This window comes from Struthio camelus, chromosome Z (genome assembly GCF_040807025.1).
Source record: "Struthio camelus isolate bStrCam1 chromosome Z, bStrCam1.hap1, whole genome shotgun sequence".
NCBI classification, from domain to species: Eukaryota; Metazoa; Chordata; class Aves; order Struthioniformes; family Struthionidae; genus Struthio; species Struthio camelus.
The window spans coordinates 77,125,563-77,153,120 of record NC_090982.1 but is presented as its reverse complement, the minus strand read 5'-3'; the positions used below and the strand labels follow the sequence as shown (position 1 = coordinate 77,153,120).

General features: G+C 53.7%; 1 protein-coding gene across 3 annotated transcripts in view; it reads left to right on the top strand.

The window, feature by feature from the left end:
- LOC104147766 (talin-1) overlaps window positions 1–27,558 on the top strand; it is a 62,699-nt gene that overhangs the window by 17,347 nt on the left and 17,794 nt on the right. For all 3 annotated transcript variants that reach the window (XM_068927939.1, XM_068927941.1, XM_068927940.1), the window contains exons 2-35: window positions 3,501–3,664; window positions 8,870–8,967; window positions 9,235–9,364; window positions 9,644–9,796; window positions 10,124–10,266; window positions 10,894–11,021; window positions 11,723–11,783; window positions 12,135–12,239; window positions 12,654–12,809; window positions 13,134–13,235; window positions 13,484–13,560; window positions 13,851–14,031; window positions 14,854–14,967; window positions 15,349–15,457; window positions 15,999–16,207; window positions 16,368–16,466; window positions 18,869–19,036; window positions 19,437–19,731; window positions 20,046–20,212; window positions 20,771–20,899; window positions 21,357–21,470; window positions 22,409–22,522; window positions 22,710–22,844; window positions 23,002–23,130; window positions 23,331–23,433; window positions 23,791–23,999; window positions 24,175–24,294; window positions 24,683–24,880; window positions 25,278–25,417; window positions 25,777–25,870; window positions 26,149–26,238; window positions 26,472–26,594; window positions 26,795–26,938; window positions 27,303–27,464. In XM_068927939.1, the coding sequence (XP_068784040.1) occupies window positions 3,535–3,664; window positions 8,870–8,967; window positions 9,235–9,364; window positions 9,644–9,796; window positions 10,124–10,266; window positions 10,894–11,021; window positions 11,723–11,783; window positions 12,135–12,239; window positions 12,654–12,809; window positions 13,134–13,235; window positions 13,484–13,560; window positions 13,851–14,031; window positions 14,854–14,967; window positions 15,349–15,457; window positions 15,999–16,207; window positions 16,368–16,466; window positions 18,869–19,036; window positions 19,437–19,731; window positions 20,046–20,212; window positions 20,771–20,899; window positions 21,357–21,470; window positions 22,409–22,522; window positions 22,710–22,844; window positions 23,002–23,130; window positions 23,331–23,433; window positions 23,791–23,999; window positions 24,175–24,294; window positions 24,683–24,880; window positions 25,278–25,417; window positions 25,777–25,870; window positions 26,149–26,238; window positions 26,472–26,594; window positions 26,795–26,938; window positions 27,303–27,464 (4,629 nt within the window). In that variant the 5' untranslated portion in view covers window positions 3,501–3,534. The remainder of the gene's footprint in view (window positions 1–3,500; window positions 3,665–8,869; window positions 8,968–9,234; window positions 9,365–9,643; window positions 9,797–10,123; window positions 10,267–10,893; window positions 11,022–11,722; window positions 11,784–12,134; window positions 12,240–12,653; window positions 12,810–13,133; window positions 13,236–13,483; window positions 13,561–13,850; window positions 14,032–14,853; window positions 14,968–15,348; window positions 15,458–15,998; window positions 16,208–16,367; window positions 16,467–18,868; window positions 19,037–19,436; window positions 19,732–20,045; window positions 20,213–20,770; window positions 20,900–21,356; window positions 21,471–22,408; window positions 22,523–22,709; window positions 22,845–23,001; window positions 23,131–23,330; window positions 23,434–23,790; window positions 24,000–24,174; window positions 24,295–24,682; window positions 24,881–25,277; window positions 25,418–25,776; window positions 25,871–26,148; window positions 26,239–26,471; window positions 26,595–26,794; window positions 26,939–27,302; window positions 27,465–27,558) is intronic.

The window sequence follows — 27,558 nt, the reverse complement described above, 5'->3', positions numbered from 1 at the left end:
CTCCCCCTGCTTCGGGGGAAGTGAGGGGAGGAGCAAAATGCTCCGAGTGTGGTTTGTCACGACCCCAGGAACGGGGCCACCACCCCTTATCTGGCCCAGAGCAGCTGCCTGGGCTGCAAGGTGCATCTCACAACCTTTCTCACCTGTGCTGCTCGGTTGCGCTGAAGCCCTGCAGAGGAGCGCCTGTGCGGCTGTGGCAGGAAATCGGCAGCTGCATATCGGCAAAGCGGGGTGGGGTTTGTTTGTGGTGCAGCATGAGGCCAGGCTCTCCGTGCTGTTGGATGCCTTGGTTTGAGACTTTGACTTGATAAGCTGTGTGGAGCCAGGGCAGCCAGTGAGGCTGGCAGCAGTTAAGTGACTGCCTACTGTTTTGGGGACAGGGGGTTATGGTAGGGAAAAGTGAGAAATGCATGGCTGTTGGAGGGCGGGAGATTCAGCTTGGCTAATGCTTGGTGGCTGTAGTTTTGGAAATGGTTCCTGGCATCTGTGAATTGGGGGTGGGAGGGAGAAGAGAGGCCTGGGGGCCACATCCTGGCAAGATGCTCACTCCTCCACAACTGCTGGGCTCCTCCTGCCTGGCATCCCCTCGGCGCTCTCCAGGAGCTCCGTCAATGTTCCCCTCTGGCAACTGTGGTCTGGAAATTCAGCATCCTCTCTGGACGCTGGGAGGGAAATTGGTCTCCAGCATGCTGAGCGAGGGATTTGCAGGCACGAGCGGTTGCTCTGCATGCTGAGTCGGAGGAAGTAATGGCACTGCAGCCGCCTAGGAGCTCGTGACCGCAGCGGATAGCTGCAGCCAGGCTGGAGCCTGCCCCATGGCAATGCTGTGGTGGGCTCAGCAGCAGCGTGCTACTGCTCCCAGGAGCTTCTTCTGAAGGAGGCTTGAAGGGGGCTCTGGCAGCCCCAGACAAGTCGGCCCAGAGGGACTTGCATCTCCGGACACGTGGGTCATTTGGCAGCTGCAGGGCCCAAGGCCACTGGGAGCAGTGCTTGCAAGCCTGGCCGCTGGTGTCTCCAGCATGCCTTGTTTCCCTCTGGCTGATTCCCCCCGTGGCAGGACAGTGCTGGCTGTCTGAGCAATCAGCTTGGGATATGGTCCTCTTCTCGATCCTATGGCTCTTGTGCCTCTTCTAGCTGGCAGGCTTTTACCTTTTTTGTGGGCTTCTGGCACCAAAACTGCTTCCTTGCGCCCAGGGAGCACCTTTCTGCTCCTCCTGTGAAGAGCTGGCACACTGCTCACCGACAGTGGCTCCCCCAGCCAAAATACCAGCTACTACCAAGCCTAGCAGGTAAAATGCCAGCACGTGCTGTAGAGCAGAGGTAGCTCAGCAGCATCCCGCTCCCAGCAGTGGCCTGCCCTGAGCTGTGCTCTGCACGGCGAGCGTGCTGACCTCTTGCTGAGCTCCCCGTGGGACCTGCCCTGGGTTATGCAGCTGAACCGTTTCCCACAGCTGGGCTGTGCTAAGCTCTGGAGAGCACCTCATCCTCTTGCTGAACTTCTACTTGGGCTCCGGGAATTACCCTGCCGAGTGCTCAGGCAGGCTTGTTAGCCCCTTCGGAGGGATTTGTGCAGAAAGAGAGGCTGTTGCCCCAAGGAGAATACGTGGATTTGGCAGGAGGACAGTTACTTGGAGTTACTTGGACGGAGAAGACAGCCAGGAAGCTGAAACAGTTTTGATATGCTGAGTGTTGCTGATTCCCCTTCGCCTTCCTCTTCATCTTCTCTGCTGTTGCAGTCCAGGTCTCTTGCTGCTCCGTGCTTGCTCCTCTCAGCTTCTTTACTCCTGGCCCACTTAGGCCTGCCGGGCTGGCTTCATCTCCCACTGCAGCTCCACCATAACATGTTGCCCGTGTCCCTTCCCGGAGTATATTGCTGCCGGTGTATCCTGAGTCCATCAGAAAGCTGGTGCCTGGGAATGACACTTTAAGAGGGCTGGCTGCACAGCCAGCAAAGCGAGCGTGGATTGCGTGGGAGTGGAGGAGGAAATGCATGCCCTTCCCCTCCCCGCCCCACGTGCATATGGGGCGGATGGCTCCCTACGGGGTATCTGTATGCAGTGAGGAGTGAACTGGTGTGCAGCTGAACTTCCTTTATTCACACAAGAAATTTCCTCTTTTTGAGACCTACACGGTCATTAGCGACTCCCTGATTGCACAGGAGCTCTGTTCAGGTGAGCTGTGGCCTTTTTCACCTTGCTGCTAGCTGCTGCTAGGATCACTGTGCTGTCCCAGGCTGCATGGTGCCTTGTACCCTGTTTCTCATGCAACTGAGAGCCACAGAAGGAGGAGTCAGTAAACAGCTGTAGGGACATCTGTATTTTGTGAGCGAGTGCCTGGCTCTTGTTTGGGACCAGAGAGTCCCAAACTTTCATTCAGTTTCCTCTACGGCCTCTGTTCTTTCTGATATGAGCCAATATTCTCCAGGGGCAGGGGGTTCCACCAACAAATCCTGCAACACACAAAAAGTATTTTCCTCCCTCAGCTTTTAATTAGCCATCGCTCAATTTTAGTGACTGCCCTTTCCAGGGGACAGGAGCAGATAGGAGCCACCCTCTCCCTTTGCTTATCTCTTCTCACTGAGCAGCTCCAGGCTTTTCCGTTTCTCCAGGTCCCTCATCTCTAGGAAGTGTGGGTGCCTGTTATATGCTCTGGGGAATTTCTGAGTGTTTGGGGGTTGCAGCTCTTTTCTCAGTCTCCTGGCTTAGCACTGTCGGATGTTGCTGCGGGACCTCTGAGGAGCCCCGATAGCTAGGGCAAGACCCTACTGGCTCAGGGTCAAAGTTTGGTTTTCCTCTTGTGGCTTCTGTGTCATGGCAATTTTAATTATAACTCCGTCCATCGTGCTCTCCTATCTTATCTCACAGTACTCCCATGCACTCATTTCCTCCTTGCTGACAGTGTCTCTGCTGAGTAACAGCTATGGTCACTTCTATATGTGAACAAAATTGACCGTGTGACCTTGGAGTCAAGGCTCTGATAGGGAGACAACAGCCCTTAACTTTGGTTGAAGGCCTCAGACAGTCCTTAGATGTAAAGAGATCACAGGTTCTGACCTTCAGCCCTTGTATTTAGGAAGGACCTTGCAAATATACCTGTGTCTGATCAGCTGGAGATTTCCATCACTGGGACCTTCTCCCCTTCATTAGCACAGAGGTGGGAAACAGAATCTTTTCATGGGCTCTTTAATGCACATAAAGGAGTAGCTAAGCACAGGGTACAGTCCTTGTTTGTAATTAGAAGCTATTTCCCAGCTATTTCTCAGTCATGCCAGAGGAAAGAAATAGAAAAGACCCTGTGCGCTGATTTGTGGAAGGGACAGTGCCGGTTGAGTTTGCTGAAGAAGCAGGGACGTTTCAGTGAAACGGCTCCCTCTTGTACCTGTGTGATTGCAACCTACTTCTGGCATTCTGGGATGTTGAGACTCCTTGAGCAGCAATGAGATGCTGGTATGGATGCAGGCCCAGCAGTGAGAGCTGATCCAGTTCTGTCTCCTCTGGCAGGTGACGCAGGAGTGGGGACTGTCCAACCGCCACCATGGTTGCCCTCTCGCTGAAGATCAGCATTGGCAATGTGGTGAAGACCATGCAGTTCGAGCCTTCCACCATGGTGTATGATGCCTGCCGGATGATCCGGGAGCGGGTGCCTGAGGCCCAGATGGGACAGCGTAAGTAACCTGCTCTGGTGGCCAGTGCCATCCTATCTCAGCCTGTATGGCTCAGAAAGCAAGGCTCCTGCCGCACTCCTGTGCTGTCCTACCTTCCTGTCAAGGTATTTCTTCTGCTTTCCCAACTGAATCTCTCTTTTTCCTCTTTTTATGCCCCTATGAATTGCCGGGAAAGACCTCTCATGCTTCTGGTGCTGGCACCCTTTAGACACTAGTCTTTTCCCCGAATGCAAAGCCCCCTCTCCCAGTTCTGCAGCTGTGGACAAGCTACTTGTTGTTTCTGTGTGCTCTGTAGCCTGATATGTTTGGTCGGTAAATGGCTATACATTCCCTTTAGGGGGGGGAAAAAAAAACCCAAAAACATTTGGACGTTTCAAAGACCTCCCTCTTCAGTTTTGTCCCAGTGCAGTTCTGGATTTTTTCCACACAGAGCAGGATAGTTAGTTGTGTCGTTATTGGAGTGCTTTCCTGGTATGGGGGAGAACTAGGCTCAGGTCTTCTCTGCCTGACTGAGACCAGAGCCTAACCTTGGTCCTTCCCTAGTAACTGCTTCAGGTTGTTGTTTTGTGGCCCCCATCTCGTGCAAAAAAAACCACTTTATTCTGAACCCAAGAAACTTTTATTGACGAGGGGTTTTGTTGAAACTGGTACGTCCTTGCAAAAACATTCTGCATCTGATGATGGAGGTTCCATGGTTCTGCTGGAAAGTATTCAGAAAAGTGCCATGACTGTGATTCAAAGTTTGGAAAATTTCCCTCACACTGAGAGATGAAAGTAGCTCTGAGTTTCGTTTGACAAAGAGTTGCAAGTACTGTTCTGCAAGAACTTTCTGGGGAAGGTTGCTTTGACAGAGAGATCTTCAGTTTGGTGATTTCCCTGCCCTTTGCTGGGTGGATAGGCTTCCAAAAATTAAGCTAGTGTCCCCACTATGCAGGTTTGTAGCCCCAAAGAGAATAGAATAGAGCACAGGAGCTGGCTTTACCTGGACGTAGTACGTGCGGCTGGATAAAGCTTCAGGTTAAATGAAAGGGCTTTCTTCTGTCAAAGTGCCTGTCTGGCACAGAGTACAGTTTGTCAGCTTGTAACCTTGGGGAGTTTTGTGTGTGCGTGTGTTTTGGTTTTTGTTCTCTATTTTTTTTAAAGCACACTTAATTCCTACAGTTTGGATGGTCTGGTTCTGTAACTCTTGCATCTTCTGAGCACTTGCTGCCCTAGATCTCTCCAGCTAATTGGCCTGAAGAAAGCGGTGATTTGACACTCCCTTAGCCAACCTGCAGCTCTGTAGTGGTGCAAGACAGAAGCAACATGCTCCCCCTAAACACTCACCCTGCTTTCAGGTTGCTGTTGTGGGACCAGAGCTTTGAGCTCTTTGGGCTCCCTTATTTAAACCTTAGAAGAAATTTGGGGGTCTGAGGTAGGGAAATGCATCTGAAAGTGGAATAGTCATCAAACTCTGTTAAGCCTACTGCCCTTCCTCTCTCTTCTCTCTCCTATTCGTAATCATTACGAGGAGCCAAGATCAGTTGTTTGGATGGATTTAAACTGTTGCCCTGGTTCTAGGGAGTGTTAATAAACAGTATAAATGAACATTTCCTTTGTTGGGAAATATGTCGTCCTTTGTCTGGTCTATCCCTTCCCCAGCACTTCTCTCCAAGACCTGTGATGTGCTGGTACTCGATGACCTTGCTAAGCTGGTCAGTTCTAGTATCTCCCTGGTTCTGGGACACTCAGAATTAAACTTGTGACAAATGACCAGCACGATTGTAGCAAGCAGATGTCTGGCTGCCAGTTTTGGGGGTGCTGTCGCATTGACGGGATGGATCCCTGCAGCTCTCCTCCTCGACTGAGTCATCCTGGCTTTCCCTGGAATGAAGTAACTCCTCTCCCAGCTGGATCTGCTAATCCTCTCTGCCAAGACTAAATGCCAGTTCCTAAAAGGGCTCTGCCTATTATAAATGAACTGCCCTAGCTCATGAAAAGGAGCTGGTGTCACCACAGGCAGCTGAGTGAAGGTCTCTATATAGCAGTGCGTTAAGCAAAAAGCAAACGTGATGTCAGGAGGCATGGGGAACAGAGCGGAAAATATTAGTGCAAGTGGAGGGTGGAGCTTCTTCCGAGAGCATTCGGCAGCGTGGGTACACTGCCTGCCACCGGGTTGGAGAGCAGCAGAGAGATGGACTGGGGCCCAGGCAGCTCAGCCTAGCAGGAGGCAAGCGGTTCCCACTGGAGCTGATGAGAAGGGGTGCAGGATGAGTCCGTGACTGTGGGAGGCTCTGCGGATGGGAGGGTGGGCTACCCGTGTCCTCTCTTGTGGTAAGGGGGAACGCTGTGAAATCTGAAAGCCACAAAGGCCCTGTGGATAAAAGAAAATGCCTTTTCACTGCATATGCTTTTCCACTTCATGTCCAGTTGGTCTGTCAAATGCATTGTTACAGAAAGACTGTCGGACCAAGACTTTTGGTTTCAAAGAGGGACTGGATGTTTATATAGAGCCAGAGCTGTAACAGCTTTAGAAGGAACATTACATTTCCTGCTCCTGGACATGAGCCAGACTACCTATAAGAGACAAAGATAAAACCGTAAAAGGAACTGGTTATTCTCAAGCTCCTTTTCAGGTTTTTACAGTTTTTCTTTAAAAGAATTGGCACTCTCCATTGTCAGAAAGGAGAGTCTGAACTTTGAAGCTCAGGTCAGATCTCAGTGGGAAACTGCTCCTGAGCCTTGCATCTCTGCTCCCTCCCCACCTCTCCTCCTCCACGAGCGTCCCCCCTACCCTGAAGGGCTTGGATTGCAGTTCTGGTAACCCCAGATACAGTTGCTCCGTTTATTCACTTTCACCTTCGTCTCTAGCTCATAGCTCTACTCGTTCTGTTAGATCTTGGAACCTTTTATTTCACTGTACTTACTGTGTGGCACTCATGGATCTCTTTTTGAGTGGCTGTTTTTTGACACCTTTACCAGGTGTTTGGTACATGACTGCCACTTAGTTAAATCTGAGTGCAGTATCTTAACACAATCCGTGACCCAGGTTACTTCGCAACTAGCCCTCCTTGAACATGCGTTCCTGTGCAGCTCCTCTTTCTGGGCCAGGAAAGGGAACTGGGATCCATTGGCCCATGCATCACTCAAATTCCCCTGCCTCTTGCGTGGGTTTCAGTGCTGCTTCAGTGTGTCTCGCTCACTGGACTGCTTAATTTCTGGTACTGGATTCTCCAAAAGCTAGTGTCTTTGTTCGTTATGTACTGAGATACCTTGCTGGATTCTGGAAGCTTCGGTGCAAGTTTCTAGCTGTGCTCTTTCTCTGTCTCAGGAAGCACCTCTCCTGTCTCAAACTATGGATCTGGGATTGGCTTTTCAGTTTTCACAGCTTTAGAATTAACCTCTTAGAATTTGCTTTGAAAAATAGCTTTTAAAAAAGGGGGGAGAGGGGGGAAGTACCACTGATTTTTCTGCTCTCTGTTCAGCCCTCTGTTTAGTGGGCTCCTAACCATACTGTTAGCCAGGCAGGAGTGTGATGGCTCAGGAATTCTTCCCTCCCTGCAGAGAGCTGCCGAGGAAATGACTACTTGTAAAATTAGTGACCAGCAAACAACTGGACTGAGGAAGCCAAGACAACTTTTAGTCCAGAGCTGGGTGAAAGGTGGAAAAAGATTCTTCCAGAGCAAAGCCAGGCATCTCGTGAGCGGGAACCCTCCTCACTAGCAATAAGAACATAAGAGGTGTCCCCCTGGGTCAGAGCGGTGGTCCCTCTGCTCACTGTCCTACCTCCATCGGGGCCACAGGAGATGGGCTTATGGGAGTGCATGTGAGCCTGGCCGCTCTCTGTGCTCCATCCCCCTTCTATTCTCCCAGTACCCACGGTGGTTAGATTTGTGATGTTAGAGGGACATCCCTCCCCAGTATCCACTGAAGGATCTCTTGTCCACAGATTTGTCTAGTCCTTCTTTTTGACCCTGCTTCCACAGCCTCCTGGGCTGGTGAGCTCCAGAAATTGATTTTCCACTGTATAAACCTTATTTTATGTTTTAAACTGATGTCCTACAAGTTTCACTAAGTACCTCCCAGTTCCGATATAGCAGGATTTGATGAATGACAGTTCTATGCTTAACTTATCCACCACTTGTAAGTCTTGATCGTATCCTCCTTCAGCTGCCTTCTCCTAAACTGAGGAGTCTCAGCCTTTCTCATCTCTCTTACTAAGGCAGCTGCTCCTTCTGTTTAATCAATTAAGTTACCCTTCTCTGTATCTTTTCAAACTCCACTATGTCCTTCTGGAGATACTAGACCTGTACATAGTATTCAAGACGTGGATGTGACAAGTTTTTAGACTGTTAAAGCGATACCCTTCATCTTGTTCTCAGCACCGTTCTTGATGCCCAGCATTTTGTTAGCTTTCTTTGGCTGCTACTGCGTGTTGCGCCAATGATTTCAGAAAGCTGTCAACCACAACTCAAAGCTCTTTCTTCAGTTGTAACTGTCAGTTCCGAGTTAAGCATTGTGTGGGCATGCCTTAAATGATTTTTTCCACAGATAAATGTATGCCAAAACATCTATCCTGAAACTTGCTTCCTGTTTTTTTTTGCCCACTCGGGTTTTAAGGTCTCACTTGCTATCAGCCTGACATTGGACTACCCAGAAGAACTTAGTGTCATCCACAAACGTAGAGATTTCTCTGTGGATCTTCTCCCAGTCATTGGTGGAGATACTGAATAACGTATGTCCCAGTGCTGAGCCCTGGGAGGAGGGTTAGAGTAGCTTGTACCACTGAGGCCGAGTTTGTGCTGTGTCTGGCCTCTTGTGTTGAAGTAGGTTTTCACTCTGCTCGTAGTGGTTCTGGGTGCCCGCTCCAGTGTGCGCAGATACTTCTGTATCCTGCACGTTGGTCGGCTTGGCTGGACCTCACAGATGCACATCTCTGAGCACAGCCTGGTATCTTGGAGGCCCTGCCCAGTGCCGTTCTTGGCTCTCCTCCCAAGTTCTCCTTGCTTTCATTACTTAGTAGAGCTCCTTCATCTGCTGTATCCACCTGGCTGTGAAGCAGACCCTCCCTCCCTTTCCTTGGTCATTCCGCCCTGACAGGGAGACTCATTTCCCGAGAGCTTTCCTGAGCTGCGCGCCCATGCAGGGAGCAGACCCCCAGTATCAGGCCTGTTGGGCCTCAGTTCCTCAGGCCTACACTGGCAGACACCTTGCTGTGTTTTTCAGCCAATGATTTTGGGCTGTTCCTTTCGGATGAAGACCCAAAGAAAGGGATCTGGCTGGAAGCCGGGAAGGCTCTGGACTACTACATGCTTCGCAATGGGGTAAGCATCCAGACCCTGTCTTTCTGGCTGGGGCCCTCCTGGCTCTGCAGTCAGACACACGCGCAGTGGCGCAGGTACTATGGACGCCTGCCTTGCGCACCAGCTGCAGTGCCCCATGCAGCCCAGCACCTTGAGCACATTTTTTGCTCGTCTCCCCTGAGATTGTGCTGGTGATGGAGCGCCGGAGCTGTTGGCTCTATGGCGTGGTGGTGTTAGGTGGTAACACTGGTAACCAGCACTGAGAGGTGTGCTCTGCTGTGCCTCTAGGACACCATGGAGTACAAAAAGAAGCAGCGGCCTCTGAAGATCCGCATGCTGGATGGGACGGTGAAAACGGTCATGGTTGATGACTCCAAAACTGTCACAGACATGCTCATGACAATATGTGCCCGGATTGGTAAGAGGAGGTTGCAGCAACACGAGGGAGAAAGGGAGGTGGCAAGATATGGTATTGTCTCATTAGCGGGTAAGGGGGGTGGCCAAGGCGTGATACGGAGGGGGAAGCAGTGCCAGCTGTGTGGTGAATGGCCTGGTTGCCGGCTGTGCCTGCGAGGGAGGATCTCCAAGCAAGTATTTAAAGCCAGGGAGGGACTGTGCTCTGCTCTCCTCCAGCTTGCTCCAGGCCCTGTGTTTGGCAGCAGTGTTGTGCTGAGCTCAGTCTTCTGTGTTCCTGCAGGCATCACCAACTATGATGAGTACTCGCTTGTTCGGGAGATTATGGAAGAGAAGAAAGAGGAGGTTACTGGCACCCTCAAGAAGGACAAGACCCTGCTACGAGATGAGAAGAAAATGGAGAAGCTCAAGCAGAAGTTGCACACGGATGATGAGTGTATGTGCCTGCAAGTGTTTGGGACAGAGTCAGCCTGCATGAGGAGCAGCTGGGCTGGGAGCTCCGTGGGTGGGAAGGGGAACTGTGCCTCCTGCAAGGGGAAGACCTGAGGCAGGGGCGCAGAGGCAACACCCAGGTGGCAAGGACTGCGGCAGGGGGACAAGCGCTTGCACTCCCTGGAATCTCTCGTTCTGGGAGAGCAGGGGTTCACCAGAACAGCCTCAGTTTCTTGGCCTATGTGAGCAATCCTGCCAGATCCCATACCCTGGGCTGAGACCAGCCCTGCCTGGGTGTCCATCCCTGCTCACCTTCTGGCATTGCCTGCAGTGAATTGGCTGGACCACGGCCGGACCCTGCGCGAGCAAGGCATTGACGACAATGAGACACTGCTGCTCCGGCGCAAGTTCTTCTACTCTGACCAGAACGTGGACTCACGAGATCCTGTGCAGCTCAACCTGCTCTATGTGCAGGTACAGCCCTCAGCTTTGCTGTTGTTGCCAAGGCAGCAGTGCCTTGCTCCGCTGCCCTGTGCCAGCCCCCTATGAAGGCTGATGACTGAGGTTCTTGACCAGGAACACCCTAGAGGGGCACCTGAGGGTGCTCAGTTGTCACGTGGGAGAGATTTCTTGGGTAAGAGCCAGCAATGACAATCCCAGCTCTGCCTCCTCCTCAATGCTAAGCTTTCCAAGGATGTCCTACGTTTCCTGTGTGTGATAGGAACCGTCCTGTCCCCAGGCTTGAAGTTCTGCTGCTGTTCTTAGCCCAGGATCAGTGACTACCTTTGCTGTTCCTAAGGGGACTGCCTTGTCTTTGGTCAGTGCCTTTTCTTTCCTATATGGCAACACAGCTTCTAAACACCACATAGGATGTTTCTGAGCTGTTGCTCTGCATCTCTGTTTCAGTATGTGAGACATGATCTCTTCTCATATGTTGTTTTGCTGCAAAGTGTTTCAGCTGCAGGGCAGCAGTGTGCCTCAGTGCAGGCAGTCTGTGGCAGTCCCTCCTGCCTAATGTAAAAGGGAGCAGTGGCAGTTGCTGGGCTGTGTTGCAGGGCTTGCTGTGCCCAGCCCATGTCTATGTCTTCTCTTCCCTCACAGGCTCGTGATGACATCCTTAACGGTTCCCACCCTGTCTCATTTGACAAAGCGTGCGAGTTTGCCGGTTACCAGTGCCAGATCCAATTTGGGCCACACAATGAACAGAAGCACAAACCAGGCTTCTTGGAGTGAGTGTCCCGAGGAGCCCCTGGGCCCTGTCCGGAGGTGGAGCACTCACTTGGGGTTGTGAACACCTTTGGAGCAACCCCTCTCCTCCCTGCAGCACTGTGCCCTCATACACCATGCCAGAGTGCGGAGGTCAACACCAGACGCGAAGGGTGCCAAACCCCAACGCACTCCGTTTAGCACCCACAGGAGTGCCCTGGGACGTGGAGTCAGCTCCAACTTTGGGGAGGGGGGCCAGCCTGAAATGCGGCTTCCTTTATGCTGTGCAAGAGGCTGCATCCTCTGTGTCTCCACCCTGCTCTCTGCAGGGCAGCTCCTGGGGCTAACTGAACATTAAGGCCAGCTGTGCTACTGAGCAGAGAGCATGCTCTGCCAAGACTGTTTTCTTCCCACTCTGGTGGAGAAGCAGACCCTCATGTGGGCCTGGAGAAGGGCTGCCCTCAGCCTGTGAACTGTAAATTGCAGCCCCTGCGGCATCGGCAACCTGGAAAGTGGAGAGGTGGTTCTAAGAATAAGAGGTCTTTTGGGGTCCTGAATTTCCCTTGCTGCAACAACCTCTCCTACATCCTTCCTGTTCCCAAAAACTCTCAGCCTGTGCCTTGGCAGAGTTTTGCCCAAGCCTCCGTGTTGGGCCTATTCATAGGCAAAGACAAGCGCTGGCTTCAGGGCTCTGCTGGTAACAGCTGATTTTGTCTCTTTGCAGACTCAAGGATTTCTTACCCAAGGAATATATCAAGCAGAAAGGGGAGCGCAAGATCTTTATGGTACGTGCAGGGCTGTGTTAAGACCCAAGCTTGTCATTTCTCCTCGCCAGAGGTTCGGGTTTCTCTTGTCCCTGAAAGTAGCACCTCCCAGCCTGGACAGACGAGCAGGTAGCAGTTTAGTAGGTGGGAGATAGGAGTGTGAAGCTGTAGTGGGTAGACATGGTGGCTCCTGAGGTTTGAGAGGGTCAGAAGGATGGTGTAGCTGTAGTGAGGAGGAGGATGTTAGCAGGGCAGGGGTGTCAGTAAGAGTGGAGAGAGCCTGGAAAGGCTGTAACAGGATGATGGTGACAGCAGTGGAGCACAGCTAGGGAGCCACGGAGTTAGTGTGATGTTCTGTCTTTGTTATTACAGGCTCACAAGAACTGCGGGAACATGAGTGAGATCGAAGCCAAAGTTCGCTACGTGAAACTTGCCCGTTCCCTGAAGACCTATGGGGTCTCCTTTTTCCTGGTCAAGGTAGAGCAGCAGGAGCAGCTCCCCAAGCCCCAGCTGGCATGCCTAGCCACGCACCTACCTTCTTTCCAGCATCCCCCTGGCCTCCACCATCTTTCATGTCGCTGTCCATCCATTTCACCTCAACCCACTTCATTCACATCATTGCTCCACCTTTCCTTATGTCCCCACTTAATGCTTGTCCTTCTTTTTGGCTTTTCCTGCGTGCTACCCTCTTGCTTCTTTCTTGACTCATGCTTTTTCTCATTTCCTTTTCAAGACCACGTCACAGGTATCATTACCCAAAAGTATGGGCTTGGGGTGCTTCCTAGTCAAACGTGACCTTAAAGGATAGGCTCTGGAGAGCTGAAGTCTTGGCAGGGCTATGCTGAGTGTCAGCCCTGGGGCAATCTGTAACCCTTTTGTCATGGCACGCAGGAGAAGATGAAGGGGAAGAACAAGCTGGTGCCGCGGCTGCTGGGGATCACCAAGGAGTGTGTAATGCGTGTAGATGAGAAAACCAAGGAAGTGATTCAGGAGTGGAGTCTGACCAACATCAAGCGGTGGGCAGCCTCGCCCAAGAGCTTCACCTTGGTAAGGGTCTGCCCCAATCCTACTCCACTGCCTCACTGCTCTGGCAGTGCTGCTGCCACCAGGACCTTCTGACCTCTTCTGTGTTGACTGCAGAATAGCCTCAGCCACTGCCATGCTAGCCTCTGTCATGAATATTTCCCTTCTGTGGGACTCCCTTGCCCTTCTCCAGCTGCCTCTCTCAGTCATGGAGAACAGGGAATTGTGGAGGGGCAGAGCCACACTTCTGGCACAGAGACTAGTCCTGGGTGCTTAGCACATACCAGAGGGGCTCAGGATGGCAGTCCCTGCCCCGCTGTGGTGCTACCCAGTGCTATGCTGTTGCAGGATTTTGGAGATTACCAGGATGGTTACTACTCGGTGCAGACAACAGAGGGGGAGCAGATTGCCCAGCTGATTGCTGGCTACATCGACATCATCCTGAAAAAGGTAGGTACCTATGTGGGTTGGGAGAGGGAGCCGAGTGCCTGTAGCCAGCTCCTTACCTGAAGGAGGTGCAGGATGCCCCCTCAGGCTGCAGCTGGAGAGCTGTTGGCACACAGCCGTATTGGAAGAGGCTGGAGACAGGCACTTGGGGGAGTCCCATGGGCCTGGTACAGTACCCTAGTCTGGGCTACTAGAATTGGGGGAGTCTTGGAGGTATATGCTGGCTGACACACTTTCTCTTTCCTCCACAGAAAAAGAGCAAAGACCACTTTGGGCTGGAGGGGGATGAGGAGTCCACCATGCTGGAAGACTCTGTGTCCCCTAAGAAGTAAGTCCATTGGAGCAAGTTAGATACTAAGCAGAAGTTGAACTGACAGCATGCTCCAGCCAAACTTGTCATGCTGCACCATCTGCAGGGAGAGCTGCCACTCCTTTAGCTGCAGCTTTCCCGGAAAGGTTGGGGAAAGGTCCATAGGGATCCTTTTACACTAAGGGCTTGGCCTTGTCCATGAAGTTCTGGGTGCAGACAAGGTGCTTGCCCAGGGAGAGGTTCCTACTCTTCTGTAGAAGTACGGCCCAAGCGTTCCCAGCCATAGCTAGTATTTCTTTCCTTTGCAGATCGACTGTCTTACAGCAGCAATTTAACCGTGTGGGCAAGGCAGAGCTGGGTTCAGTGGCCCTGCCAGCCATCATGCGGACAGGGGCTGGAGGGCCAGAAAACTTCCAAGTGGGCACGATGCCGCAGGCCCAACTGCAAATCACCAGTGGCCAGATGCACCGAGGGCACATGCCTCCCCTGGTAAGGTCTCCCTATGCCCACTGCAGAGCGAGAACGCTGAGATGTGGCCATTGAGCTGGTGCAGCCCCAGCCATCTAGCCAGACGTTAGCCTGCCCTGAAAAGCAGGGGCCCTGGTTGGTCCCGTGTGCTTGCTAGCCTTGCTGGCTTAGTGTGCACCCACATCCAATCCACAAACTTTGTGTCCGTCCCCCTCTGAGATTCCCCACAGTCCCCAGGAACATATGCTGCAGTTCTCTATGTGAGATCCATCCAGAGGTCTCCACCCTAGTATTTTCCCCTGGCTGGCTGTCACAGGGTCTTTCCTTCCAGTCCTCAGGCTGAGCACTGCTCTTAGCTGCTGGTCCCAGCCAACTACACTGATGCTGTGGTTTGCAGCAGAGCCCTGCTGCTACTGGAGTTGGTGCCTTCCCCTGCCTCCTTCTCTGCAGCCAAAGATGCATTTGAGAAGGGCCAAGAGGGAGCCCTATTTTCTCTGGCACACAGAGAAACCCTAGACACAGCAGGGTTTGCTGGAAGGCCTTGTGAGGTCTTCCTCCATTTGCTGCAGTGTCCCTGCTCCCAGAAAGCTCATGAACTACAGGATTCACTAGTACCTGCCCTTGGCAGCCAGCTTGCTGCAGTAGAACAGGGCATTCCCAGGTGGGAGATGCAGAGGGGGAAATCCCTGTGCTCCTGGTTGCCCCCTCTTTTTGCGGAGGTGCCTACTTAGAGCCCTTTCCTTGACAGCCTGTTCCTACCACCTTCTGCTGGGGCAAGTGAGCTGAATATCTGAGCCTGGACTTTGAGCCTCCGCTGTACCTCAGTCTGTCCTTGTGTTACAGACTTCAGCCCAGCAGGCCCTGACTGGCACCATCAACTCCAGCATGCAGGCCGTACACGCAGCCCGGGCCACTCTGGATGACTTCGAGACCTTGCCGCCTCTTGGGCAGGATGCTGTGAGTGCCTAGTGAAGAGGGGGTACTGGCTTATTTGGGTTGAAGGGAACCTCCTTGGAAAGGGGTTGGTTGCAGGTCAGGCTGAATGTGGCTGGCTGCTTTCCCAGGAGAGGATTTCAGTAATTCCAGGAAGTTCTGCTCTCTACAAAAAGGTCAAGTTGTGTCCAGCTCTAGGGGCAGGAGCAGAAAGGATGCTTCATTTCTCGGCAATTTTCCTACCTCTCTCTTCTGCACTTTTGGCTTTAGAATGGGAATGAGGAGTCTTGGATGGTAACAGTTCTTCCTTGTCTCCTCTCTCCTGCAACCCACTGTGTGAGCACGTGCACGGTTCCCCACCACCACCAGGCAGGGCTGACCCTGCTCCTGCTCTCCCTCTTTCAGGCTTCCAAAGCTTGGCGCAAAAACAAGATGGATGAGTCAAAGCATGAGATTCATTCCCAAGTGGATGCTATCACTGCTGGCACAGCCTCAGTGGTCAACCTAACTGCAGGTAAGTGGAGGACTGGGCAACTTGGATGCCCTCTCTGTGGGGAAGGCTTGGTCTCATCTGGCCTTTGGCTGGAGTCAAGGCTCCTGTCCTTCCTCAGGGTCTGGACAGAGCCAGCCCGGCCCAGCCGGGGCTAACTGAACCCAGACTGCTGCTAACGTGCTTGTAGAACGAGCCGTGCTCCCACAGCTCCCGCTGCCTTGAGACCCCCCCCCCATACCCCTGTCAGTGCCCAGACTGCTCCCATTCCTTTCTCTGTCTTGGCTGATCTGACATCCCCTGTACCACAAGCATGTTGTCCAGTCCCCGCCATAGCCGTGGTGACTGCCACGGCGTGCTGCAGCTCTCCTTCCCCATGTTGTGAGTTCTGGTGTTGTCCCAAACCAGCTTCAGGCCTGATGTGTCCACCCTTGAGGTCTCGGAGCCGGGGGTTTCCTTCCTCCACTCTCAAGAAGGAGAATCACGTCAGTTACAGGTCCAGGGATGTTCTTGGAGTGTCACTGAAGCGTCCTTACTCCACAGCTCCTGTTTCCTCCCTTTGCAGGCGATCCAGCAGATACGGACTACACAGCTGTAGGCTGTGCTGTCACCACTATATCTTCTAACCTGACGGAGATGTCCAAGGGTGTGAAACTGCTGGCTGCCCTCATGGAGGATGAGGGAGGGAATGGACGGCAGCTTCTGCAGGCAGCCAAGAACCTGGCAAGCGCCGTCTCGGACTTGCTGAAAACTGCACAGCCAGCCAGTGCTGAGGTGTGAGGGGAGCAGGAGGGGTTGTGGGAGATATGGGGCTGAGGAGGCAGGTTGGAGGGAAGCATGGGTTGAGGTAGGGTGGATTGAAGCAAAGGGGAACAGCAGAGTGAGCTTGCAGCTTGCCCAAAAGCCTGACTGATTTTTGCCTCTTTCCTTGCAGCCCCGCCAGAATCTCCTGCAGGCTGCCGGCCTTGTGGGCCAGACAAGTGGAGAACTGCTACAGCAAATTGGAGAAAGTGATACTGATCCTCGCTTCCAGGTGAGTGATGAGGCTCTGGCTGTATCCGGAGACACATACTCAATAAAACCATCTGCCTTTGCACAGGATCGTCCCTTCGGACCTTTTCCGGCAGGAGGGGTCCATGCTACAGCTTGGCCTGTGCGTGGTGACTTTGCCAGGGGAAGGGACAGGCCATTTCCCGTCTCTGTAGTTAGACCCACTGTCGAGTAATGCCTCTTATCTTGTGGATTCCTGTGTAGATCCCAGAAAGCCGGCGTGCTTGGATCCTGCCCACCTCTGACCCAAAGACGGTAAAAAGCAGCTGTAGGCATGGCTTGGTGGTTTCTGCCCCTCTCTGATGTAAGGGCTGCTCCTTTGGGAACAATCAGCTGAATTCTTTGGGGACGGGCACTTGTCAAAAATCTGCTTTTCTTGTGATTGACTCTCGGAAGTTCATGCACTCGGGTCGCTGTTCCAGTGAGCTCCACCGTGGTAGTCCCCGCCTTGCAGCAGCCTCTCGGCTTCCTCCTGCCAGTGTTTGTGAGGCTGCCTGTGCGTCCAGATCAGGAAGCCGAACTGGCTGAAACCTCATGGTTTTTTGCTGAGTTGGAACCAGCTGGATTGGTTTCCTGTTGGCTGCTGGTTCCACTACAAGGGAGGTAACAGAGCATGCTAGGGAGGGTGATCTAACCATAATATGGATTGCAACAGACTCCTGAACTCAGAGGTGTCTTTATAGCATGGCTACACGGCCTGGATATGAGCAAAAATTCCTAGACAGAGAGCGAAAGAGAAGAGAAAAGCTAGCAGTAATGAAGGAACAAATCAGAGGAAGACAAGTACAGCCAGGGGAAAGTGAGGAGCAGGAGCTGATATGGGGGAGTGCTAGGACAGAGGCAGCCCGAGAGAGACTGGAAAAGCAGCTCTAGCCTGTCTCTGCCCCTTGCAGATCCCTTGCTGCAGGTCTGGCATCCCAATTCTCTCATTCAACCAGTGGACGATAACAGGGCCAAGTGACGGATTTAGGAACTGAACCGTAATTTGTAAATGTGCAAGGCACTCTGCCCCTCAGCTACAAGACCCAAGTGTATGTACTTCCTTCCTCTGTGCTGTTCTGTTGGGATTGCTTCTTTTCCATCATGAACAGTTGCTGTGGTTTGGGGGCCTGGGAACTCTTGAGCTTGGTGCATGTGCTGCCCAGACTATCATTGCATCTAGAACGGTGATGGATTGCAACAGAAATAGTCTTTGCTTGCAAGAGGCAAGGGGAAAAAGGAGGAAATCCAAGTGGGGGATGATCTGAAATATTTGTGGGTTGGTGTCAGGAGGCTTAGCTGTAGCAGGGCGCGGGTATGCTGTCTGCACGCGTGTACTTGAATAGAGGATTCAGGCTGCACAGTTTAGCTGCAGTCTGCAGTGGATTGTGCCTGCAGCAGCAGGCAGGGAGCTCCGTCCTGTATATGGACATCGTGACACGTCGTGTCAAGGTCTTTGACCAGTGTGCAGTGCAGAGCAGTGTCTCAAGTGGGGCAAGCCCTTGCTGCCGAGTTCTGGTGTTTCTGATGGAAACCAGCACTGTGGCGTTGGGGCTAATTCTGAGCGCTGTGTCGTGCTGTGAGGTCTGGTGTCCTTGCTAGGAGGTAGTTTGCTGTGTGTGCTGATCAGTGCCTGTTGTGTGCTAGCAGGGCAGTTCTGTGTCTCCCCTACAGCCTTTGGAAGTGGAGACGTGTCACTATACAATGCCCCTCTTTTAGCCCTGGGAACAGCAACAGAGATGTAGCCCAAAGCTGAAGAGCAGATGGTTGTCTGCAGGACGTGCCTGTCGGATAATTGCCGATGTCCCCAGGGTTCAACTGACCAGTGTGGGCATCTCCTGATTGCCTGCTGTGGGCGGGCAGTGCCATAGGATGGTGCTGAGGGCTGCTCACTGTGTGACTGCACCCGTAGCTGCGTTTTGCCTGCAGTTTGGCCAGAGCCAAGTGTTTCTGGGATGCGAAGCCTGGTGGTGCTGATGGTGTCTTGCAGCAGGTTCCTCCTGCAGTGCGGTCAGGGATTTGATGCAGGTCGTTGCCTGTGGAGCGGACAGCATCCGAGTCCTGGGTGTTGTGGGTGATGCTGAGCGTTACCCAAGCCGCTCTTGGTGGCGTATGCGGTCAGGGCAGCGTCCTGGTGCGGGGAGCTGCCGCAGTGCGGACTGCAGCTTGAGGCAGGGTTACTGTCTCGCTGCCGGCTGTTGCACACAAGAGGGGTGGCACTGTGATGTTGCCAGCCACACAAGCCACTCCAGGTGTTCGGTGCTGCCAGTGCTGGGCTGGGGTGGATGAAAGGCCCCCTGAGCTCATGTTTCCATGCTGAATATTTCACGAGAGCCGTGTGAGTAGCTGGTGCACATCTCCCATCCTGGTTCCTGTGCTGACATTCTCCATCCCCCCCCCTTGCAGGATATGCTCATGCAGCTGGCAAAGGCCGTGGCCAGTGCTGCTGCCGCCCTAGTGCTGAAAGCCAAGAACGTGGCTCAGAAAACGGAGGACTCGGTGCTGCAAACGCAGGTGATTGCAGCTGCCACGCAGTGTGCCCTCTCCACCTCCCAGCTCGTGGCCTGCACCAAGGTAAGAAATCACTCTGGAGGTGAGCAGCATTAACCCTTGATTCAACATGGGCTGCTAGCACTGCCTGAGAGGTGGCAGCTCCAGCCTGTACCACCCTGTGAGAGGGACTCTGAGTGGTTGTTTACTCTAGGGAAGTTGGGTCATAGGTATGCCAGGACCAACGCCTCATCCTCTCAAGCTGGAAGTTAGGGGTGTGGGGCCAGAAGTCTCAGCTACCTTTGGCCAAGCATGCCTGGAGTAGCTGTCGCTGTGCCCAAACGCTGAATATGCTTTCAGGGAAGCAGGGGCTGGGGATAGTAGTCATCTGTGTTGTAGGCCGTCTCTGTTCTGCTTGGTGGAGAACGGGAGCTCTGTAGTGCCAGAGCCATGCTCACTGCCCAGCCCTTCTCCTCTCCTCCAGGTAGTGGCTCCCACAATCAGCTCCCCGGTCTGCCAGGAGCAGCTAATTGAGGCTGGCAAGCTGGTGGCCAAATCGGCGGAGGGCTGCGTGGAGGCCTCCAAGGCAGCCACCAGTGATGACCAGCTCCTGAAGCAGGTGGGGGTGGCAGCCACAGCTGTCACCCAGGCCCTGAACGACTTGCTGCAGCACATCAAGCAGCACGCCACGGGTGGGCAGCCCATTGGGCGCTACGACCAGGCCACCGACACCATCCTCAACGTCACTGAGAACATATTCAGCTCCATGGGCGATGCAGGTGAGAGCAACTAATCACACCTGGGGTAGGACATAGAGAACAGGGCAGAGTGGGCTGAAAAAAGCACAGGTAAGTGGGCTTTCCCTCTCTAGGGTCATGCCTTGATGCAACTGCTGTGTGCTCACTGGGCAGCTTGCCTGCGCCTTCCTGCAGTCTCATGTTCATGGCCCTGCTGTGGCTGGGTCTGCATCAAGCCTACTAAGGATGGGAGACAGTGTATGCAGAGCCTACAGTAGACAGAGGTCAAGGAGTCACATGGCCATTGCTGGAGCCCCTGGGACTTGTTGACAAGCTGCCTTTCCTCCCTTTCCCAGGGGAAATGGTGCGGCAGGCTCGTATTCTGGCCCAAGCAACATCTGACCTCGTGAACGCCATCAAAGCCGATGCAGAGGGAGAGACGGACCTGGAGAACTCGCGCAAGCTGCTGAGTGCAGCCAAGATTCTGGCTGATGCAACCGCCAAGATGGTGGAGGCTGCAAAGGTTTGTTGTGCACGGGCTGGAAGCAGCAGGAGGAGCTGCTGGCAGATGGGTGCTTTCTTTGGCAGCCCAGATGACTCCTGGCCTGCTCAGTGACCACCATCAGCAGCAGCAGCACAGCATGGACCTCAGCTCCCCAGCAGTCCCTGCTTGGGGAAGTAGATCCCAGATAGGGGCTGGGACTTGATGGCCAAGGCTTTCCCCTCTGCTCAGGGTGCTGCAAGAGCAATGAGGCTGGAGGGGTGGGGGTAGGTTTCAAGTGCTCCTCTGCTCTCCAGAGCAAGGCCCTGCACTGAACTGAAGACCTGTGCAATGAATTGGGGCTCTCTCCTGAAGGTACAGATGGTAACTGAAGAGCAGCGTTGTTAATTCTCGTACTGCTGAGCACTTCAGGGGAGACTTCTGGCACCTCAGCATCTCCTTTTGCTCAGCCATGGTGCTCTAGAGAGCCAAACTGCTGGGGACACAACCCAGTGTCAGGGCAGAGGACAGCAGCTGCTCTCAGAGGATAAGGGACCTGGTGGGTACTATGAGGTTTGATGGCTTTCCTGTTTTGTCCAGGGAGCTGCAGCCCACCCAGACAGTGAGGAACAGCAGCAGCGGTTGCGTGAAGCAGCTGAGGGGCTCCGCATGGCAACGAATGCTGCAGCTCAGAACGCCATTAAGAAAAAGCTTGTGCACAAGCTGGAGGTGAGATGCCCAGCTGAGGTTTGGGCAGGGGGCTGCTGGAACGAGGGGAGGCACAGTGAGCAAGTGAGACCTGGCATTAGGTCTGTGATCCCTGCACTTTTTGAAGAGATGAAGCTACTTTTGTGTAGTTATGAGTGTCCAAAGCGGTCCCCAAAGAGACCTCTCCGTTGCTCCCTACTCTGTCATCTTCCTTCCTGGTCTCTGACCAGATTTCTCCCTTCTTCTGAGCAAACTGCATTCCTTTGGGATGTCAGACTAATCCCCGCCTCAAAAGTGCTGGTGATGCTAAGTCGTTGCAGGTAGAGGTGCAGCAGGAGAAGCTTAGTAGGAGCTGGGGTGGGGAGCTGGGTCCCCACGCTGTGGCAGGAGGGGTTACTGGGCCAGGGTTTCAGGACAGACTGGCCTGCAGCCTGTGTAGTTGGCCACTCTGATGCTAAGCTACGTCTTCCCCTCCCAGCACGCAGCCAAGCAGGCTGCAGCATCTGCCACCCAGACCATCGCTGCCGCGCAGCATGCAGCTTCATCCAACAAGAACCCAGCAGCACAGCAGCAGCTGGTGCAGAGCTGCAAGGTAAGGAGCATATTGTCCCAACGCCCCTGTGCTGCGCGGAGCCAGGCTGTGACCGTAATGTCTTCCTCGGCTCCAGCGCTCTCCGGTGGCCGAGGCTATGCCACCTGCTCTCATTCTCTCTCTGATCAACCATGTCACGGGACAACTGAGCCAGCTACCCACTGCCTCTGCTTTGTGCACAGCCGTAGCAGGCTGGGTGCACAAGAGACAGCTTGTACCTTAGAGTCCTCAAATTCTGCCTTAGGAATAGCTAATGTGCATTTTTTAGTTACTGTTCCCTTTCTTGGAAAACCTATCTGCAAAAGTATGAATGTTGCACCAGTGCCCTAAAAGCAGACAGCCCTCAGTTCTGGGCAAGATGATGGAAAAGCTGATTTGAGACTGTCGTGATGTTCTCATCTTTTAACATGTTAATGCTGAGCAACCTTATATTAAGAAAAAATGATTCTGTCAAAATCGGGGTGAGGTTTTTTGTATTAATGGGGTAACTTTTTTATAAGATTGCAAGACGGATTGATAGAAAGATCTTTAAAAGCTTTTAAACTTGACTTTACACAACGCTAAGACTTTGCTCAAGATGTTGCGTTGTATTATATCAGTAGATTATGGGCTAAATGGGTTAGGAGCTGGTAAAGCACAGATCTCAGTTGCTGTTGGAGAAGAGGGCCTTGGAGGTGGTGTTTGTAATGAGGTTCTGCAGGGGCTAGGTTTATGTCCAACTGATTTTTTTTGATCAATGATCTGGGAATACACACAGTCACTGGCAGTCAGATGTGCAGGTGGCAAGGCCCGAGAGAGCTGCAGGCAGTGAGCAGAGCAGGGCATGCATACAGAGCAGTCTGAATGAGCCACTAAGCTGGACCAGCTGGAGGGTCCTGTGTGTGCTTCATGTCTCCCCATGGCTGGGCCTCTCCAGTGACTCTCCCCTCTGGTCACAGGTTGTGGCAGATCAGATCCCAATGCTGGTACAAGGTGTACGAGGAAGCCAATCCCAGCCGGACAGCCCCAGCGCCCAGCTGGCTCTCATTGCTGCCAGCCAGAACTTCCTGCAGGTATCTATACTCTGCTGTATCTTCTCTCTGTCAGGAGCCTCCTACAGGGGCTCTGGCTCTTGCATCCATTAAAAATTGTGTATTGTGCTGTCTGTCCCTCCAAGATGCTGGGAAGCCTACTGGACATGGGCAAGGAAGAGATAGTGCACGTTATCCTATTCTCACGGCTTTTTCTTTGGACTTGCAGCCAGGTGGGAAGATGGTTGCTGCAGCCAAGGCCACTGTCCCCACCATTACAGACCAGGCCTCTGCTATGCAGCTCAGCCAGTGTGCCAAGAACTTGGCTGCAGCTCTTGCCGAGCTCCGCACAGCCGCGCAGAAGGTAAGAGAATTGTTTCCGTCCAGCTGCAAGGCCTCAGTTGTACTAAGCAGGAGGGGCTAGCAGAGAGATGGGGATGGCCCTGTTGCAAGGTGAGCTCCTGAAAGACCAAGGTGCACGCAGCTGTTGCCTTGCTGATTTTTCCTTCTTCCTATTGCAGGCTCAGGAGGCTTGTGGGCCCCTAGAAATAGACTCTGCGCTGGGCCTTGTGCAGAGCCTGGAGAGGGACTTACAGGAAGCCAAGGCAGCTGCAAGGGATGGCAAACTCAAGCCTCTGCCAGGAGAAACGGTAAGGGCTCTGAGAGGTGGCTCAGGCAGGGAATGGGACTGGGTGAGCAAGCAGGAACAGCAGGCAGCAGCACTGGATGGGAGCAGTATGTTGGGGAGGAGTGGGTGCTGTGGCTGAGGTGGGTGAAGGGAGAGTGGGAGATGCATGGGTAGAGGCTGGAGGTGTAGCCTGTGAACGCATTCTCACTGATCATCCTGCAGATGGAGAAGTGTGCCCAGGACCTGGGGAACAGCACAAAAGCCGTCAGCTCTGCTATCGCTCACCTCCTTGGAGAGGTGGCCCAGGGCAACGAGAACTACACAGGTACCACGCTCCAGGAGTAAGCTGGGGGATAGGCAAGGGCTACACCTTCGTTTTGTGTGTGGATCTCACCCCTTGGTAAAGATCACTTGTACTCGAGGCAGCTGCCCCTGAACAGTGGACACAGACCAGATGGCTCCAGGCAAATGAGGAGCCAAGCGGGACACTTGGGGTCCATGGGAGCGATTTTTGACTGGGGCAGAAGGGAAGATTTGGAAGTGCTGGGAGGAACAGCACAGTCTCTTGACCTGAACAAGGCAGGGTATATTGGAGGTAGGGGTGCATTCTTGAGGGAGAACGTGGCATAGGTCTTGTCACTTCTGCTTAGCCTCGATCACTGACTTACCTCTCTCCTCACAGGAATTGCTGCCCGAGAGGTGGCCCAGGCCCTGCGCTCACTCAGCCAGGCTGCCCGTGGCATTGCAGCCAACACGTCGGACCCTCAGGCACAGAGTGCCATGCTGGAGTGCGCTGGTGACGTTATGGATAAAGCAAACAACCTCATTGAGGAAGCACGAAAGGCAGTGGCCAAGCCTGGTGACCCAGAGAGCCAGCAGCGTCTGGCCCAGGTGAGAACTGGGCCTCAACACCTTCAAGAAGTCCTTGGCCCATTGCTGAGGCCAGGGAAGGATGCAGGGCTGTTGGCACTCGCAGTGCCTGAGTCCTGGTGCCTGCAGCAGTGCTGCAGTATAGCACCACTGGAGGAGATGTGCATGAGATGGTGACTGTTCTTGCTCTCCACAGGTAGCCAAGGCAGTGTCTCAGGCCCTGAATCGCTGTGTGAACTGCCTCCCAGGACAGCGGGATGTGGACGCTGCCATCCGTACAGTGGGCGAGGCCAGCAAGAGGCTGCTAGCAGATTCGGTGAGTTTAGCCTGGCCAGGGTGAGATGGGCAAGCTTTGCAGTGGAGACATGAGCTAATCCATCCATGCTGGATTTCTCTCTCCAGCATGTCCTCAAGTAGGCTTTCTGTCAGGAGGGTGTTGATTTCAGGGATACACTAGCGTCTCCAGTGGTGTCAGCTTTATCCAGGACACAGTGGGCTTTGTCAGGACTCTCCCAGCAGCAGCCTGCCAACAGCTGTCTGCTACCTGCTTGTGCTGCGGATCCTTGCTCCTGGAGAGCAGAGCAGCTGCTCTGGGGTTTTCTGGCCACAGACAGCGTGTACTTCAGATGCTAGATTTTCATCGTCCATCTCTGACTTCGTCCTGGTCTTTCTACTGCTCCTAACCTCTCTCTCTCTGCCTCCAGTTCCCACCCAGCACCAAGAGCTTCCAGGAGGCACAGAGCCAACTGAATCAAGCAGCAGCAGGACTCAACCAGTCTGCCAACGAGTTGGTACAGGCATCGCGTGGCACCCCTCAAGACTTGGCCAAGTCCTCTGGCAAATTTGGACAAGACTTCAATGAGTTCTTGCAGGCTGGAGTGGAGATGGCCAGCCTGTCCCCGGTGAGAGCAAATTCCTGTTGTTTGTGACACATTGTGAATTGCCATATCAGGGGAGACCTTTGGGTGCCCAGGAAGGTGTTTGACCATGGGCAGAGTAGCCAGGGGATCAGTGGCTAGAGGAGTGCCATGAGGGGCTGCAGCTAAAGTAGCTGGTGAGATGGGGTCTGGGGATGGGCTAAGCTGCAGTAACAGGGGAAGAAGCGGCTTGGGTTGTTTCAGCAAATGTTAACTCGTAGTAGCAAGGATACAGCAGCAGGCAGACCAGCTGGGTTAAGGGAATAGGCTTAGCCCAGAAACCACTGGAGACTGGGGGTCAGGCTGCCGGAGGACGCAGGGTGGAGGCTGGGTGTGCATGGAACTTAGAAACCTGTAGGTGACTCTTCTTGGCTCCTTCTAGACTAAGGAAGACCAGGCGCAGGTGGTGTCAAACTTGAAGAGCATCTCCATGTCCTCCAGCAAGCTATTGTTGGCTGCAAAGGCGCTTTCCGCTGACCCCACAGCCCCTAACCTCAAGAATCAGCTAGCAGCAGCTGCACGGTAGGAAGACCCCTTTCCTGTACGTAAAGGGAGATGGGCAAGTGCCAAGGGCTTGTTCCGAGCCTGCAGCAGTGGGAGGCCGAGTCTAGACCTGGTACTTGCCTCCATGAGGCTCAACTTGCTGTGGAGCTCTCCTGAGACCGCTTGTCTACTGTAATCCTGACGTGGCTGCTCTATGGCAGTCTGTCAAAAGTAGTAGACCCTGAAGGAGGTAGGAATGTCCCTCAGCCAGAGCCTCTGCCTGTTTCCTGCAGCCAGGACATCCCCCATGGCCAAGTCAATAAGCTCTTTGCGGTAGCAGTGGGTCTGGGTGGTGGAGCCGGCATTAATCCGTGGTTGTCTCTCCCCTGTTCTGGCAGGGCCGTGACTGACAGCATTAACCAGCTGATCACAATGTGCACCCAGCAGGCACCAGGCCAGAAGGAATGTGACAATGCCCTGAGGGAGCTGGAGGTGAGAAGAACCTAGAAGCATCTTGCTGAGACAACGGAGGGGCTCAGTGGCCAGGGGTTCCCCTTCTGTGTGGGCTTGACTGGGTCAGCATGAGGCGGGCTGGCGGCATCAGATGCTGAGATCGCTGGGGTGAGGAGAGGGGCGGTTACGCTGTGTTGTGGCGGGAAGAACGGAAGAAGAGATGCAAGGCACTGCATATGCCAGCTGTGGGAGGTGGAGAGCACAGACCCTGCCACAGTGAACGCATGTTCCTTGATCTGATGCCTGTGTCCCTGCAGACTGTGAAGGAGCTGTTGGAGAACCCCACCCAGACTGTCAATGACATGTCCTACTTCAACTGCCTCGACAGTGTCATGGAGAACTCCAAGGTGAGCCCTGAGCCAGGAGTGGGGCTGGGGGCAGAGGTTTGGGAGCGGGTGAGGGTGGAGAGGTTTGGGAGGAGTGGAAGCAAAGGTGACAAAGGGAAGAGTGCTGCCTCACCTGATCCTTTTTCCTTAAGGATACAAATACGTTGTTTATGAAGCATAGCGAGCTCTGAGCCTGGGAGCACTGTACAGGAGTGGGATGTAGTCACTCAACTGGTGATTGGTGTCTCCCGTAGGTGCTAGGCGAGTCCATGGCTGGGATTTCCCAGAATGCCAAGAACAGCAAACTACCCGAGTTCGGAGAGTCCATCAGTGCTGCCTCCAAAGCTCTCTGTGGCCTCACAGAGGCAGCAGCCCAGGTGAGATGTGCTCAGTCCCAGCCTCTTGTGTTACACCTAGGGCTGAATTTCCACAGAGATCCCCTCTAAGCTTGGTCCCTTGGTGCTGTAATCAGGGACACCTCTCCGTGCCCCCCGCCTCCACACCCCATGCCTGCTCTATGACTCTAGTTGCCTCTCCCAGTGTGGGCGTGTTCTTATACCTTCTCTCATGCTCCCAGGCTGCCTACCTCGTGGGTGTTTCAGATCCCAACAGTCAGGCTGGACAGCAAGGCTTGGTAGACCCCACTCAGTTTGCCAGAGCTAACCAAGCCATCCAGATGGCCTGTCAGAACCTGGTGGACCCTGCCTGCACACAGTCCCAGGTGAGTACAAGATGGGGCACCATCCTGGACATTTTATTGGATAAAAGGGAATGAGAGGCTAGCTGGAAGAGCTGGGTCCAAAGAGTTGGCCAAGGTTGTGGCTAGCGTCTCATCAGGCCTCATCAGCTGTACTGGGAACCAACTGGCAGCTTTGCCAAAACAGTAACAGTCCAGACGAGGGGCTTATGGGCGTGCAGGACCTTGGTGATCCTTCTCGGGAGGAACAGGCTGAGGGTTGGTGTTCCCCTGCTGTGCCGTCCTCTGTGCGCCATGGTGCCCCATGTGGGCTTGGAGCTGGTAGGAAGGGAGAGTTGCAGGGGTGAGGAGATGCTGGGGTCCTGCCTCACTCTGCCTTTCTCCACAGGTGCTATCAGCAGCCACCATCGTGGCTAAACACACCTCAGCCCTATGCAACACATGCCGGCTGGCCTCCTCCCGCACTGCCAACCCTGTTGCCAAGCGCCAGTTTGTCCAGTCAGCCAAGGAGGTGGCCAACAGCACAGCCAACTTGGTGAAGACTATCAAGGTATAGTCTCCCTGTCGAGGTACGGTGGGTGGCCCTGCAGAGGTGGGCAGGGTATAGGCAGCGGCTGGGTGGGGATTTGGGGCAAGGTCAGGTT